The sequence below is a fragment of the Halichoeres trimaculatus genome, unplaced genomic scaffold, assembly GCF_033239565.1.
Source record: "Halichoeres trimaculatus isolate MK-OKI-2021-1 unplaced genomic scaffold, fHalTri1.1 fHalTri1_scaffold_9, whole genome shotgun sequence".
NCBI lineage: Eukaryota > Metazoa > Chordata > Actinopteri > Labriformes > Labridae > Halichoeres > Halichoeres trimaculatus.
Genome location: NW_027437188.1, coordinates 27497480 through 27514390, shown reverse-complemented (window position 1 = coordinate 27514390; position 16911 = coordinate 27497480). Strand labels below are relative to the sequence as shown.

The window sequence follows — 16911 nt, the reverse complement described above, 5'->3', positions numbered from 1 at the left end:
GCACTCGTGCACGTGGCTATTGAAGAAACGTGCTGTATTAGCATGGTGCGCGTACACGTTCACATGTATACTTGCTCAAATTATTCAAAGATTTTGATTGAATTTTTAATGAATAAATAGAAAAATCATAACAGATATTTTCCGTGTTAACAAGTCAGATCACAAACGCTGAAATTTCCACGCAGAGCTAAAAAATTATTATGCAAGTTACAAGTTTGAATGTGAATGTACTTGATGGATTGTCAAAGTATCCAGCCATGATCCCATCCAAACAAAGTTTTACTTCTGTTAATCATTTAAAAAATAATAGTAAAAACCTGTTTTTAGTCTTTTTTTTTTCGTTATAGTGTTTGCATTGACGTCACGATCTTAGTAGTTACCCGGATGTGCGGCCACATTGGAGGTACACGAACGTAAGTGTTGAATGGACGGAGATAAAAGTGCGCGGTATCATATGATTTTAAGATGTGTTTTCTGGCAAAAAAAAAAAAAATGTTGAAAAACGCAAGAAACATACAAAAAAAAAATAATTGTGAAGAATTCAGCCAGTTAGGAAAAGAGAAATATTTTGGAAAAATTACGCCTAATTAGTGGGAGAGACCAGCACGAGTAGTTAGCATCTTTTTCATCATCTACCCAAAGGTATGAAGACAAATGTTACCACTGTATTTTTTCATAGAAGAGGGGGTCTACAGACTGAGAACGTGTCATACCTGAAAGGAAATGCTGTGACAGAATCAATAATTGAGATTAACGACAGACTATTGCCTTGGAAATCCTGGCGGAGCTTACTAGCTTAGTAGCCAATTACCTAGCTACAATGTTCTGTGTTCTTCAGACAGCTGTTTGCACTCCTCACTCTGATCTGCGACAATTTTTGGTTGTCAAAAGCACATGATTTTGTCGGTCACACTGATGCAGCAAAAACAGACAGTAATTTACCATTTGTAGGACAGTTACCCTAAACACCTGCTCGCTCAATTCTGTTCTGTTGTGAGAGTGCCACATGGTCCAGCCCGAGTTGATTACGTCACGTGAAAACACTGTAGAATGAACATTTGCAACTGTATTATCAAGTCTTTCCCTTGTTGTTTTATATAGTGGATATTATATGTTAGTATATACGTTGGAAGTAGCAGAGGCTTTGACAAAGCATGGAGTGATCTCTCCCAAAAATAAGAAGCATTAGCAGTACAGTAGTCAAGTTTTGGAGCATATCACCAGATGATGTAACCAGCAAAAGCTCTGCAAACAAGTAAATCCATCACAGTAAGCAACTCTCTGACAATAGCTCAAACAGTTCTCCATGTCCCACCAATACTGTTGAACCAATCGTCTGTCCCCTGAGGACAATGGTGCCAGTGTGCCAAGATCAATTTCTCTCTGCCTCATTTTAGTTTTGTGGAAAATAACTGGTGTCCTTTCATTCATGAACCCAACTTCATATGCTTTCACATTTAAAATAACCAGCTGCCACATGTACTCATGCTTTGTAAGTCCTAGCCTCTAGCCTTTTTACTCTATCTGCACATTTTAGCCAGAGCTGCAGTCCACCTCAACAGAGTTCAGTAACAAATTTCATCAAACCTCCAGGGGACCAAAGTTAAATTAGTTCACCTCTGGTTTGTCAAACTGTCAGTGTTTCAGAAAGCCAACCACCTGTCCCTTTGACTTTCAAGGTCCAATGTTGTGACACCTGAGAAAGAAAATGTGTCAGTTTCAGATACTCTGTCATTCAAGACTCCTCCAGGACAGTGTCCTGTGTACAAACAGTTGTCTGACTGACAGTTCACAGGATAGAGTCAATCAACTTGGGCTCGATCTACTGTGGGTTGATAATAGTAGCTTATGCTCCCTAATGCTAGTGTTTTGAACATAGCCCTTTCAAAAGGTCCAACTAATCACCAGTTCAGGTAGAAAATGCAAATAGTCTCACCATTTTCAGTCTTAACAGGCTGTAAATCATAAAAAAATATTTGAAACATCAATCATGATTTCTTCATCCTTTCCGAATCTCAGTTTTTAAATGGATTTTTGTTGTATTTTTAATAAAATCAAAGCCACATGGTTTGTTTTGCTTTTGAAAATAATGTAAATGATGAATGAACACTCAGTAAGTCAGAAGTACTATCAATATAAAACCAGGCCACTAGATGGAGGCAAGAGGTGAGGAACAAAAAAGTGCTTTTTGGAATTCAAAGAATAAATCTCAAAGATCTGAATCAGCCTGCTCTTAAAGTACAAAAGACTTAAGAGATGTCAGTGATCTTCAAAATACTCACAAACAAATCTCTTTTAATAAATTACTCATTTAATTATAATCACTCTGCTTTGTTACAATATTGTTAGTCTGAATTACATTTTTCTGCTGAAGTTTTAAAGCTTGTGTCTAAAGAAGACAAACCCTGTTAGACAAAGAATACAGAAACTAGATAGTAAAACAATATGTATCACACTCAAAAGTCACTGTTGTCATTGGTTTTGTTCACACAAAAAATATTGAAATCTATATATTCTTTTATAAAATGCTATAAACATTTTAAAGAAATGTAGAAAAACTGAAATGCATTAGACAGCTTAGCAGAACTCAGAACATTCAGTGGTAAATTCTTCAGATTTGCTGTTTAGAACCAAACTTTTAAGTTTTACAAGAGACTTTTGAGTTATACTTCTTGAAAAAAAACGTTTTGGATCTTGTTTTATATTTTACAGGTACAGTCAACAGCAACAGTGATTTGGTTTTAGTCACTACTGCTTGTGAGATGCTTTCTTTAATATAATATTCCTGATAATTCAGAGGTTTAATTGCACTTACCCTTAAAGGGGAAACAAACACATAAATGTGTCATAAAGTTTAGGAAATATGTCCAGTGTCTAGCATAAAAAGTTACCTCAGTACATACAGCACAGATTTGTTATTATCTTTCAATGAAATGATAATACCTGAAAGTTACTGTGTCATGATATCAACACACCTTATTTGTATCTTTAAGATTGTTATATAGGTTATAAAACCGCCTGCTCAGCTTCATTTAGGTCCATCCATGTTTTTGAAATGAAGATGAAGGTGCTGAAAGATGTACAAAACTACATGATGTATATGACAGTAGTTAAGTAGTTACTATAAATAGTTAATTTTAAATATAGTTGTATTTGGTAGAAGAATATAAATGATCGTTTAAGGCTGTAGGAGTGAAGCAGGCACTGATGGCTATTTTTTTTCGTATTTCTCCACTTGTTTTCCGTTCGCTTGTTTATCCGGAAGCTTGTAGTCTTCCAAAATAGCCTGCGCTGTGTGCTTGCCAGTCTTTTTCACCACAGCTTTGATCCCCAGGTTGTCAACATTGAAGGCAGTGATGCCCATGTTGATGGCAGAGTTGACCGCGTTGTCTGTGGCCTGTCCGGCTGCTGCTCCGTACCTTCATCAGAAGTCAGATTGGGTGAGAAGTCAGAGCAAGAGGCAAGAAAAAGAGGATTCAGGGAGAACTGATTAGTACGCTGTGAAAGGATTGCAGACATGCTGTTCTGTGTGGGGATTTCAAAGTGAGGATTACACCCATGCAAGTGCAAACTCCATAATTAGGAAACCCTTTACTGCCAGAATCTGAACTGAGAGGATATTCCACTATGATTTAAAGATCTTAGAGTGGTTGGTACACATATTGTAAATTATTACTGTGTACACACATTTTTACTCTTATCTTAATATATATTGGCTTTTAACTCCAGTAGTTAATAATACTAGATGGTAATATCATCAAAATAACTTAAAAACAAACTTCACACAACGCTAATGTGTGACAGATACTACCTCAGTTTACCAATATGGCATCACCCACACCTCAGAAACATGTATCTTCTTTATTCTGTAGATACTCTGCTTGTTATTGGAACATGAAGCACCTACTCATTGAATATAAGTACACTTAAATATCTGACTGGTCAGAAGGTAGCTAATATTGATCTCTCAATTAGGAATATTAGAAGAAAGGAAATCCAAAAAGCGGCACCGTCGTGTGATTGGCAGAGGAGGGGAGGGGAGTGAATTTGCACAGCTTCGGTTAAATTAGAATGCTTTATGCAAGAACTAATTCATCCAACATCAAGCTTGTGATTAGTCATTCAATAGTTAAGGGCTGTGACTAATTAAGAATAATTACACGTCTTCTCATTGGGTGGGTCAAAGATGTTTTGTAGACCCCTAAATCTGCAAAGCAAATTGAAAAGGAAGTGAGTGCACATTTAGTTTTGAATGTGTGATGCTGATGTAGATGCAGATGTGAGAGTCACTTGTTACAAAATGCATTATAAACCTGTTAAACAAGCAGTGCTGTGCCAGATTTTATCCTGATATATGATCAGACAGGTATTTAAAATGAAGGACTTACTTATGCTTCACAGTGGTGACAGTCTCTGATGCTACACTTGTGGTGATATTCTTCGCTGCTGTTTCCAAACCGGTCCACATGGTGGCGAATCCTTGTCAAATTCAGAAAATTCAGAGGAAGTTGGCTACATTTCACTTCTTCTCTGAAAAAACTCATACTCAAAGATAATAAAGAGTGGGGAAAGTTTACCTTGCATTCCACTAGCAGCAACAACCATGGCTCCATCTATGTTGGAACGTCCATCCTTGTCTTTCTTCATAGACTCTGGGATCAGCTTGCCTCCGTGTTTTTTCACGTGAGGAGCCAACTCTCGACCCACACAACCAGCAACTGCACACACTCCATCCACTGCAGTAACACAGCATGACTTAATTCAAAGTCCAGTGCCAAATACCCACACAAGGTCAGAAAAACATGCTGACTGGAAATGAGTCAGTCACCTAAAAACTGGCTGACTTTGACAGCTCCTCCTGTCGCTTGCTTGGCAACATGAAGGCCTTTGGTGACTGTAGGGCTGACGTGAGTGGGTTTGTCTTCAGGAGTGATGTGTTCCCTGAGCTTAGATGCTCCTTTATGGATGGCCTTTCCCGTAAACTCAGCTCCCTTTACCAAGCCCCAGCTTAGCCAGGATGCGCCTAAGAGGGCAACAGGACAAATGGCTTAGTTTTTCTGACTTTCCTGAGTGCTACAGGTAAGATATGTTGGAAGAAGATACAGTTTGACTTTACCTGTCAGGATCCCATTCGCCACCTTTTCACTCCACTCAGGCAGAGGCTTTTCCTCCTCTGGAGCAGCTTCTGCAGTCTCTTCCGGTGCAGCTTCCTCGGGTGTAGCGATGGACACCTTCTGACTGAGATTAATGGTATCTGTGGCTTCATCTGGAGCCTGACCATAAAGACACATGGATTAGTTACTGAAAAATACAGCTCTTTTTAAAGTTATCTGCTGTTTTGTTCAAGCTCTGAACATCTCCATTGAAATGCCTGCCTCAAAGTAACCCTTGTGCCACACAACAGCTTCTCTTGTTATTCTGAGCTTCTTGCTACAAAGTGCTGATTGTCGGAAACCAACCATCTCTTTTAAATGCCCCTCTTTGTTGTGACTCTGGTCTTAAAAATCCCCAAACTCCTGCTTTCTCTAAAACCTAAAATAAAATAGAAGTGCATACTTGCTGACGGTGAATCACGTCCATCAGAAGAATTAACTAGCCAGGTTGTGTACATCACAAGTGACCTTGTTAGGTATCGATTCGTACCTCCATCATGGATGAACTGGCACTTGTCTTTGAGCCAGAGCTCTGAGGTTGTGCTAAACTGCTGCAGATAAGAGCATTATAACTGATTAATTCTTCTCACCTGCCTGTCTCAAATCCAGAGAATGCTGAGGCAGGGGTAACTGTGAGAAGTGTGCCAGCTCAGAAGTAAGCAGAAGCAGGAGTTTTGTGCCAGAGTAAAACAATGAAAAAGTTTGTAATCCACTAAGTCTGCAGCCTCGAAGCACTGAGTAAGCAGCAGCTAAAATCTTTTTCATGTAAGGAACCAATTTAATGAAGTGTGTCCTACTCATGCAAAATTGTTTGTGATGATAAAAGTTGAAGAACGATGCAGTAGTCACAGCTGCATCTTTTGGTGCACTTTTTATGCTAGTGTGCAAGTTTGACTTAATTTAAACGGAATGATGGGCTGAGGGCTGGGCTGATAACAAATTTTGCTGGGCGATGTATTGCCCTACAATTACTGGTGATAAACAATACTATTAACAACATTATTTTGAGACCAAATTAATTAATAATATAAAAATAATCTATCATAATGCAAAACACTCTTTCAAATGCAAAAAAGTTTTTTTCTCCTGAGTATTTTTCACTATTGTGATGGAATTTCAATAACTTTCAAATATACTAAAAAACAAGCATAAAACAATAAAAATAAAAAAAAGGGGCTCTCGCGTCAAAAATTGAACTTGAATAAAAAACTGTTAAAGGGCAGCATTTCTTTTGGGATGTAATAAACGACGCTTTCTGGGTGAGAATGTAAATTCTTACTTATCCAGCTCAGTTATTCTGAACGCTCCAAACCGAGTCAACCAGACTGTTTAGAGTTTGTGAAGACGATTCACCTCTCATCCTTGAGGATTCATTAGCCTCATCAGCTTCATCCCAAACTATAAACAGTCTACTTGTCTCGTTTTAAAACATTCAGAATACACTTTCTGTGAGTTTTAGGTGGGCATGCGAGTTTGTTGTGTTGCCTTCTTTTGTTGCTGCACACTGGCTCATCCGTGTTGATGGGCTCATCTTGCTCATTCGGTCTAAAGCCGATTTTTTACACTGGAGCTGTGGCATTCCACTTCTCAATCATCTTTTTTCCACCTAATTTCTCCTATGTAGGAGGCGAGATTGTATGATTATTGTTTCATTGACTATTGTCCCAGGCCTATATATAAAAATGAGATGGGGAACAAATATGTATATGTGTCAAAACTTCTGTATGAAGCCATTGATTTGTTAAATTAGTGGTATTACATTATGATTGTGGGACAATGGAAAGGGGGTCACAGCTTTAAATAAGTATTATATATCCACTTTCACACATATTCTTATCTAATAACAACAGAATGCTCCAAAATCACTGTTTCATTTCCAAAAATAGCTCTGTCCCTCAGCTGGGACAAGAGGATTTGCAAGAGACATTGTGTAACAATTCTTTGGTGACTTGTGCCACAACTTGTGAAATAGAAACATATTTTCATGAGAAAGAGTAGAAAAACAATTCAGGAAGAGTTTGAACAGTGAGAAAAGTAAAAGACGGGGCCGTATGTTCATTAACATTTTGTGCTGTGGCAGATCTGACTTCACAGCAACACTGACCTGAACCCTGAGATCTGTCATCTGTGACAGCAGGTCATGAAACAGCTCTCTGTCAGCAGCAGGCAGCTCTGAAGACAACACCACGCCGACATAATAGCCCGGGGCCGGCGCCATCATGTCAGGGAACATAAACACACCGGTGTTACACAGCAACACAGGAGAGTCCATGGCCATGAGAGGGTAGATCCAGTCACACACCTGCCAGGGAAAAAAGAACAGGATGAGGAAAAGTGATTGGTTAAGCATCAGGAGGACACATTTTATCCCAAAACTTGTGTCATGTTTCTGAACCATGTGATCTCATAAAGAGCAAAGTATAAGATATGAAAGAAGAACATGAGAGGAGTAACAGCTCTGCAAAGATATCCTGCTATACACATTTTCCAAAACAACCTTGAAACGAGCAGCCTTGCATGTCTAACGTTGGCTCTGTTTAGTGCGACACAGTGAACAGTCTGAAAGGAGACAAACCAGAGGACACTGTCTGCCCTGACTGCAGCATAGCTAACAGGATTAGGGGGCATAACAGTGTAAGCAGGGTTTAGATAATTACTGGCACTCATGAACCACTGATGTCACCCACCAGCAATATCACCTGGGAAATTCCCCAGTGATGAGTCAGATTTCACTCTCATGACCCATTTTAGTGTTTTGTTACAGATGGCAGAAATTGGGAATAATCAAATAAAAAACAAACATGATGACTTGTAAAATTGGATATGATTTGGCCTTTTATGCAATAATCTGAGCTAACATGCTCATATAGCTTCTTTCTTATCACTTGCTACAGTATTTACAGATGGCCTCAATATTTACAAAGCAACCTTGAGGTTCAAAGGCCAGCAGCTGTGGACAAAATGTTGGGTATTTCTCTCTGCTTTTCACTGACTGAATCATATAGAGGTAGAAAAGTTTCAATAAATTAAGTGTCTCAAACTCATCTTAAACATCTACATTTCATATGAAAAACTCAGGTAATGCGAGTCATGGAGACACACGTGTAAAACGTAGAAAACTTCAAGAGGACAGAAATCCCTGTTCAGGAAAACATCATCACACAGGCGTATCTGCTGGAGCACTCACTTGATTTAAAACTAGCTAGCTTCAGCTTGTTACTAGCATATCAAGAGTTACAGGCACTAGTCATGTGACTAGTTTCCCAACTGATTCCCTGTTAAGTTGCAACATTCAGCTTAATGTTTTTAGGCTGTCCGCAGAAATAGTAGATGTTTCAAGAAATAAGCAAGACAGCATCCTTATGAGCATTTCACAGAGTGTTGTTGCAACAGCAGCTGATCGTATTATATCTCTTATAGATAGGTTGTACAAAGAAAACAGGGTGTCCACCGGGTCTTAAAAAGTATTAAAAGTTGATAAATCTGTTGTGGGAGAATTAAGGCCCTCAAAAAGTATTAAAAAGTCTTTATCGTAATGTTATGAGGTATTAAATTTTATTGGTATTCGAGCTTTGACTCCAAACGTATCCATGAATATTTATCTTCCTCCTTGCAACTGTTACAAACAACAGTTTCATAAATCGTCACGGAAAAAGTCCATCTGGTTGGAAAATGTTTCCAGGGTCTGAATCTTCAAAAATAACCACACCTGGTGATTGGACGATCATTCTGCTCATCACATTCATCACAGACCAGCGTGAGGATCCAGAAAAAGCTGTATCATCTCAAAATTTTTCCCTCTAGATCATAAGAGTTTCTCAAACCTCCTGAGAAAATTTCTCTGATTTTTGAAGACCTGGGATTTTGGATTCTTACGATTTAAAGAAAGCTTCCTTCAGTTGTTTTGAAACAAATTTTCTTTGTTCAAATCACGTTTTTACTGGATACAACGCGATGAGATAAGATATTTATCAGTACAGTTACGCTGCGCTGATGTTTGAGACATGTCAACAAGCAAAGTTGTGATTTTGTGAGGTATGGGCTACATGTAGCACTAGTAGCCCAACATATCCGTAGGCTAATGTGACAACAAACTCAGTTCATACAGTAGTTTAGTAGCCATCCGTATGTAGTGCTGATGGAAAGCAAACACAACTCAAGCACATGTCCTAAATTTTGACAATGATGAAATAAAATTCTTGCTTTTTTTCTGCAAGTTGGCCTTGAACAACTGCTGTTACTTGTTGTGGGAATGGGAATGTCAATTAACCTGCCTTTAGTTTCATTTATTCTTTCAAGCTTTATTCCTTCTCAGCTTACCAAATTTATGACAAAATGCAAACTACAACTGTTAAAGATTGGTTGCTAACAACAGCTTAAAGTTGCGATAAGGTCTTAAGACTTTTTGAATAGTTTTTAAAAAAGTCTTTACAAGGTATTGAATATTACCTCAGGATTTCAGCATATACCCTGGAACAACTATTTAGTGTTATTTTACTTTAATACCCTATGAGTCATGGCTAATGCAGTATTTGTACATACAGACTACTATTTAGGATGTCCCGTGGAGATGAAGACGTGTCCATAAGCCAATAGGATTAGGACAATGACTAAACAACTCTCACATGATCACGTCAACAGTGCCAGCACCTGAGATCATTAACCAGCCAATCTCCTGCCGATGACTCATAGACAGAGACGTCTGTATTAGCCAACATCTATCTTGAGAAAAAAAGGTGAAAGGTTACAGAAAGACTGATGACATTTCACTTGCACTGATTGCATCATGAAGGCACGCGGATGGCCTATCTTGTCCTTTCCAGCTCACCAGATTTTTAAATTGCTGGTGGAAACAACAACAGCCTTACCTGCAGGAATGCTGGTGGTCGGTTTGGCATTCTGTCAGAGTGATCGCTGGTAAACCTCACCAGCCGCAGGTAGCCCGGGTATGAAGGAGCGCTCACCTGGCCTTCAGGTGTGACAAAGAATATCTGTACCCCATGAGGGATGTACACCAGCTCCTCTCCTTCCTCACCCATGCTAGGTGATGGTGTTGAGTTAGATGTACGACTGTAGAACTCGTCCCCCACCAGCGACATCTCCCCTGATTCTGTGCCATATGAAATGGAGAGGTGGCCGTCAGCCGCCTGAGGAGAGTAGGCTGGAGGCTGTTCAGCTGGGCCTGCAGGTTGTCTGGTCGGTGAGAGAGGAAGACCCTCGCTGCTGCATGCTGATTTGCCTCCTGCAGCTCCTGCTGCTGGGCTGTGAGCAGAAGCTACTTTAGGTGGAGCTGGTTTTTCTGGTTTCTCTTTGAGGGGCAGTGTAGGGTAGAGACCTTCAGCAGGTCTGTCTGTAGCACTGTTATGTGTAGGAGTGGACTCCTGGTCAGAGCTGGTCTCGAGTATGGCCAGGCGAGTTGTGATGTTTTCCAGTGTCTCCTGCATCTTCTGCTTCATCTGTCTGGCTGAATCCCAGGAGCTGCCTACACACTCCTCTCCGTGTGTTGGCACACTGATGGCCCTGACTAGGTGCTGTCTCCCTCGCTTGTAGAGCTCCAGGGCCTGTGCTTTGTCTCCAGCTTCATCGACTGTGAGTCCTTTATTGATGCACTCAAAGGCCCTCTCGTAGCCATCTTTGATTACCTGGAGTCTGGCAGTATCGAAGGCATCTTGTTTAGCTTTCTCCATTCCCTCTGAAAAATAAATGTGTATCCAGATAAACATGGGCTGACTCAGAAACCCGCGGAACAGACGTACCTCAAGGGCAAAGACAGAAACAGCCCGTTTATATTCTGGCTAGTTAAACCCTCTCACCACAATACTCCACATTTGTCGGAGCTACAGGTTGATCTACTTTTATTTTACTGCGCACTTACTTCAGCCTTTCTCCTCCACTCAGTGACCGCAACTCATTCACCACAGCATAGATACAATGACATGATTTAACCATAGACTGTATAATAAAGGTTCAAACTGATGACAGCTGAGCCACTAAGTGTGGTGTTTTGATTCAGTTTCCCTGTTGTATAAGGCGTTAAGTTGGCTAAGGTAAAAACAAACCATCAAGACCTAGAGTGTCTCTTTACGAAAGCTCGGCTGTTATAGGTCTTTACGCCGTGGTATAGCATTATGTCACCAACGAAATGAGAAAAATAATTAACGATAACGAGATATAACAACGGGAGAGACATTAGCTGTAAAGTATTAGCTCCTTCTCAATCTAACGGTACCCATGCTTACCCCAAAAGAGCAACAAAAGTCCAGGGAACAGCCTACTTAGCCGGTCAGCTAACTCGTAGCTAACGGTCGGATACTCCTTGTTATAAAATGCGTCGGCTGAATTCAACCTCAGCTCCTGAGCGATAGCATTGATTGTTGGCTGTACCAACTGTACCCTGCACGTTCAACCAAGATTGAAGTTTGTTGTCGTACAGCTAGCCCAGGAAAGCGCTAACCTTTCAAAGCAAAAGTTTTGGAAATGACACGGCAAAGTCACGTGCCGATGACGTCTACGTTTTATCTTTTATTTTGAAAGGTATGGCAGGAAACGCCACTAGGCTTCAGTCTGCGCTAACTATTAGTGTGTCTTGCTGTAACCTAGTAGTTCGAACCTTTAAAAAATGTAATTATATTTGATCCAAAAACAACACAAAGCACTATTGACTAATTTTGAATTATAACTGTTAGAAAATGGCAGTTTTTTTTTTTATCCAGATACTGTTACACAGAACACTTTCACATGTAAAAGTGAATCAACAAATCCAGTGATGATTCTTCAAAGAGAGGCTGTCAAGAAGAGTTTGAGTTAGAACACTTTTCTCTTGAAAAAGGTATTATAGCGAACCTTTAAAATGCAATAACAAAGGTTAATAGACATCATTTTCGAGTTTTGCTGCCATCTTGTGGCAATAGTAAAACACTGCAACCAACAAAATGGGTAAAGCTAACATAAATGTAGTATCATTAAAGCGTCATCACTCAGTATTGCCAGCCGTTTGTCCTCAATTGTTGAGGGATAGGTTGCCATAATGATAGAAATCTTGTTTACACATTGCAAAATTAGGTAACGACAATAAAACTGTCTGTCGTCCTTGAAATACTGCATTTATTTTGATGACAATAATCATAGACTTTACAGGTACTAGAAATACACGGCAATGGCTGTATATTAGGTAACTTGACGAAAAAGAAGCTCTTCTTTGAAGCAGTTCATGACAGTGGCCACTTGAGGGCAGCTCTTGTTCTTTCTTAACCTGTAAATGTCAGTCACGGTCATTGGATACATTGCCCTCTCGTGGCCAATTTGGTAAACTGCAAACTGTTGTAGTTAAACAAGTGTACTCGAGTATTCGTTTTAGTATACATGCATTTCCGGTGTTTCTTTCAAAATAAATTGATCAAATTCTAAAGATTTTTTTCTCTGAAGGAAAGTTTTCCGGAGCCGATGACTTCGAGAGCTTAGTGTCTTTTTCAGTCGGTTATAACTTTATCAATACATGTGCCATTAATGTCTTTGTCAGCGGGGTTTTGTGTATATTGAAGTGTTTTTCTTCATACTCACAGGTAGTTCAAGTAAGTTTTTTTCTGAAAGATGTAGTTGCAAACGCAAATTTACAATTCAAACCAGTAAGGGGAAACAGAAGGCTATTGTTTCCAGAGTACCTCTCATATAACAACCTGAAATTTATGTACTCTCAGCAAATTAAAAGATACACACTTTAAAAAAGGGAGTCTAGATATTACAAATAGTTTTTATACAATTTTATCTTCTTTTTTTTTTTTTTTTAAAGTAAAGTGACTTTCAACAATCACAAGTTCCAATCTTCATATTTATTTTGAGAACTATAGTAAAATTATCACAATGTTTATCCATTTACTGCAGACAAAATTATGAAAAAATGATCATTTACCTTTCAATTAAACACTTGAAAATGATGCAAATTAAGTTCACATAGCTGCAAATATGGGCTTGACCCTTTAACTTGAAAAATAATGGGTTTTTCAGTGATGTATAGTAGTATCAGATGCACCATCTTGAAAGTCCCACCTGGTTAAACTGGTAAACTTTAAGCATGTTGTTAATCAAAACCATATAGTATATCTGACTTTTTTTAATGGATACTTGATTACAGTCATCATTATCAGTTGACTCAACCAAGATGTAAGGTGTCAGTCTGGAACCTCCCTTTCTTTGTGACTTCTTATTTTTTGTTTTAAGTCATTGTGTTTAACTGCATCAGCACTTGTTAGTGCTGTGGCCTAACAGTATGAAGGTTCCTGGTTCAAATCCAGGCTCACTTGGTTGTCTGTGTGAGGTACATGAGAATGAGTATTTTGCTGCATGTTGTACCCAGAGACAGCCTGAGAGGAACCTCTGCAGGCCGCTGCTGGGTTCGACCAGAGGGGTGTGCTGCAGGTGTCAAATAGCAATGTGAACAAAAAAAAATTCTTTCAATTTGCTTTATTTTCACAGAAACTTGTACAATAAACAATGCAATGATGGATAAACCTCACTGGCAAACATATAAACAAGACATCCCATAATCATTTTACAACAACTCCAAAGCTGCTAACAGTCACCAATCAAATAAATAGTCATAAATAATACTTCAACTTCAAAGAATTAAAAATACTTGTATTCTCTATATCCACTTTTAAATATTGTCTCAAATCTCCCAGAAGAAATAGACAGATTAGATAAATCAAATAAACAGGAAAATCAGAGCTTGATTCCCCATTCTGCGTTGTCAAATGTACTTCAGTCCTCTCTCAGATAAGCCTCGTGCACCTCGTGCTCCTCATTATCCCATCTGAAGGCAGCGTACTCTGCCATCCTTTGGATCTCTTCCACTTTAGTCTCAGCCAGCTTCTTATCCACATCTGCTGACAGTTTACGAGCCTCCTCTACCTGCGCCTGGGCCACCTGAATGTGTGTCCTCACTGTGATGGATGCGTGTTCAGCTCCTGGGGACACAAGAAAACAAAATGTGAAAATTCTGATTAAAAAAATTCCTTAAATATTCCATGGTTACACTTGTGATGGCAATTCATTTGCATCGATCCTCTAAAACTACGAGTTTAAAGAGACAAACTTGTATTTACCTGCACTATGAGCTGCCTCAGCTGCCACTTTGCAAAAGTTGATGGCATTGACCCAGGTGGACTCAAAGCGTTTGCAGTCCTCTAATCTTTCACTCGCCTATAAAACAAGTAGGAAAATAATAGGAGGAAAATATTAAAAAATAATTCAACCCATTTAGATTTTGGAGCTAATTGTAGTGGTAAAAAGACAACTCTTTTTGGGCTGAAAACCTACCTCTGCACGTTTGGCTCTGACCACCTCCAGGATGGAATCCTCCTCTGCTGGGGTCAGTTTACCCAGTGTGGCTAAATAGCGTCTTTGGAAAGCAACACGTGTATGCACAGCCTGTTAGCAAGAAGAGAAAAGGGACAGGGAGTCAGGAACAGTTTAGGGTCATCTGTCTAAAGTTGTTTTCATCCCTCTGACATTCTGAGAACAAAGTATGAATGGCGATAGCATCAGCAAAAGAGGATACCTTTGAGTAGTCTGTGAGGGCATCGATGAGAGCCAGGGTGGTCTGTGAAAGGAAGGTACAGGAACCATCTGTAGCCACTGAGGCAGCTCTTCTGATCAGGGAGTCCTGAGAGAGGTTTTCCACATGCTATGGAAAAAAGGGAAACTTCAGTTTTATAAACATTCTCTTCAGTTTTCAGAAAAAAAAGGTTAACTAATCTGAAAAAATAAAGTATCTCTGATAGGAAATAGACAAACCTGTGTGAAGGGGAGAGTGTTAAGCCCACGGGCAGCACTTGGAGCTGTGATGTTGACGTGTGCTGTTATTGTCTTCTCCTCTAACTTCTGGACACCAGGCTTGAACTGACCACTCTCAGAAATGCTGCAAAGAAAAAGAGGTATAAGCAGGTTAGCATGATCATGATAACTCACTGTCTAAAGACCTGTGAGTTGTCATGAGCCCAAGAATCATACCTCAAGTAAAAATCCTTCATTTAACAGCTTTCATAGGAAAATAAGAGTTACAGCAATGTCTGAAACCTACCTGATGAAACGGACACAGGCGGCTCCTCTCCTGAGCATATTCTTGTTGGTCAAAAATGAAAAGTCGTTCTGATTTCGCAGAAGTCCTCCTGCAGCCCTGCTGGCACACACTGAACACTGTCGAATAGCTTGCATTTTGCAGATTAGTCTTGTACTGACACTAAGACTGTATTCTATAAGATAAAGTAGCTGCTGACAGTCAAACTTTGTTTTATCTAAAATTTAAATAAGTCTGCCGTTTAGTTGCTGCTGCCTTGTCTTTTAAAAGCAGAGGAAATGTTTGCTCTTGTTTCCAATCCTTCAGTCTGCTCGATGATGATGACTGACTGAGATACCTGTCAGTATTTATAAGGCCCCAGGATCCATGTCGTTACGTAAAAAGCCATTGATCTGTTGACTCTGCCCGCAAATGTGCGTATTTGGCTTTATCTGAGAAGGGCCAAAGGGACGGGCATTACGTGCAGGCCTCTCACTCTGTGTTGTTCCTTTATTGTGTGCGCATGAAAAAAAGGGTTAACAGCAGTTTAGAACAAAATTACCTTTTAAGGTTAACTTCTTTTTGACCTCAGCCTGAGAAGTAACCCCGTGTTAAATACTCAGTTTTGATTGGTCAAAACCTTAACAACCCTGATTAATTCTCAATTGCTAATGCAATGCAAGAAACAACCTGATCAAACCTGTCATATGGAGTCAATGTAGGGAAAGTAGTCTGCCACAAAATCTGGGAAACAAAGGCTGCTAATAATGAAAGCTATGCATTGGGCTCCTGCTTAACTTGCCACAAATTTTAATCTGCACAACCACCTATTCACTATACATTATCCCTAAAGTGATGGGACTCAGAACAAGTCAGACTTCATGCAGCAAAGCAGTTTTACATTAAAAAAATCTGTTTTCTCACAGCAAGTCTGAAACGCTGCAAGCTAAGATTTGATTCACAGGACTCCTCTTGTATGGATGAGGATTCTTTCACCATGTCTTTCCAAATGTCTCTTACGGGAGCCTAAGGAGACACAGATGAGGCCTGGTGTCCAGTGGCTACTTCTAGATTGACTCATTAATACTGATTGTCAAACAGTATAAATCAAAGGGAGTTGATTTGTGTGAGTTTGTCTCAGTCGAGTCATTTATGTAAGAGATCATGTATCAGAGATAGTTGGGGCTCAGTGGCTCTCACAGCTGCTCTCATATGTGTTTCTTTTAACTATCATTGTTTCTTGACTCAAAAACAGACTGAGACATTCACTGATGATTTAATTTTAATTTAATTTTATTTTATTTTATTATTATTATTATTATTATTATTTTATTTTTTGTTGTTGTTTTATTATTGTTTGCCAGATGTGTGAACAGGGGTTTCTGGCATTGCTTTTACTGTTGAGAACTAATTGGTAATACAGGGTTTTGACAAGATGATCAGATTGAAGTACTTATCAAAGTGTAATGACTGGATGATAAAGCACAACATTTGCAGGCATTTCTGATTAATAGTTTCAAAGCACACAGAAAGTCTTACTTACATGTCAAGGAAAGAAAACAGAATAAGAAGAGTTTTATCGAGAATCTTAAAAAGCACGAGGAACAACACATGAAAGATCTAAAGAACCAACAAAGAAAGTTAAATACACACAGGGCAATCAGACAAAGGGTTTAAAACAAGACACAGATGACACAAACTGAA

General features: G+C 39.3%; 3 protein-coding genes across 4 annotated transcripts in view; 1 reads left to right on the top strand and 2 right to left on the bottom strand.

Annotated features, from left to right (window-relative positions):
- The first annotated feature begins 588 nt into the window (after positions 1-588).
- Positions 589-16911, top strand: part of p4ha3 (prolyl 4-hydroxylase, alpha polypeptide III) — a 33806-nt gene continuing 17483 nt past the window's right edge. The window contains exon 1 of the mRNA XM_074679832.1: positions 589-642. The gene's annotated coding sequence lies outside the window, so the exon portion shown is untranslated. The remainder of the gene's footprint in view (positions 643-16911) is intronic.
- spartb (spartin b) lies at positions 2303-11635 on the bottom strand. 2 transcript variants are annotated; one of them, XM_074679983.1, is made up of 9 exons: positions 11393-11635; positions 10022-10845; positions 7258-7455; positions 5117-5273; positions 4829-5023; positions 4578-4736; positions 4389-4479; positions 4161-4207; positions 2303-3419 (listed from the first exon to the last, which is right to left on the bottom strand). In XM_074679983.1, the coding sequence occupies exons 2-9, from the start codon at positions 10838-10840 to the stop codon at positions 3313-3315; spliced, it is 1773 nt and encodes a 590-aa protein (XP_074536084.1). In that variant the 5' UTR covers positions 10841-10845; positions 11393-11635; the 3' UTR covers positions 2303-3312. The 2 variants fall into 2 exon arrangements, with proteins under 2 accessions (XP_074536084.1, XP_074536083.1); XM_074679982.1 differs by lacking the exon at positions 4161-4207 and having other exon boundaries at positions 2304-3419; positions 11393-11631.
- LOC141798254 (diablo IAP-binding mitochondrial protein-like) lies at positions 13911-15365 on the bottom strand. The gene is made up of 6 exons (XM_074680100.1): positions 15232-15365; positions 14946-15069; positions 14710-14835; positions 14469-14579; positions 14255-14351; positions 13911-14116 (listed from the first exon to the last, which is right to left on the bottom strand). The coding sequence occupies exons 1-6, from the start codon at positions 15363-15365 to the stop codon at positions 13911-13913; spliced, it is 798 nt and encodes a 265-aa protein (XP_074536201.1).

Coding starts and splice junctions, on each gene's coding strand:
- spartb (XM_074679982.1), bottom strand. CDS start 10,840: ATGGAGAAAGCTAAACAAGATGCCTTCGATACTGCCAGACTCCAGGTA. Junction 5,274..7,257: donor TGACAGATCTCAGGGTTCAG/GTCAGTGTTGCT, acceptor CTTTATGGTCAG/GCTCCAGATGAAGCCACAGA. Junction 3,420..4,388: donor GTCACCACTGTGAAGCATAA/GTAAGTCCTTCA, acceptor CTTCTGATGAAG/GTACGGAGCAGCAGCCGGAC.
- LOC141798254 (XM_074680100.1), bottom strand. CDS start 15,365: ATGCAAGCTATTCGACAGTGTTCAGTGTGTGCCAGCAGGGCTGCAGGA. Junction 14,580..14,709: donor CCCTCACAGACTACTCAAAG/GTATCCTCTTTT, acceptor TCTTGCTAACAG/GCTGTGCATACACGTGTTGC. Junction 14,117..14,254: donor TGAGGCAGCTCATAGTGCAG/GTAAATACAAGT, acceptor TTGTGTCCCCAG/GAGCTGAACACGCATCCATC.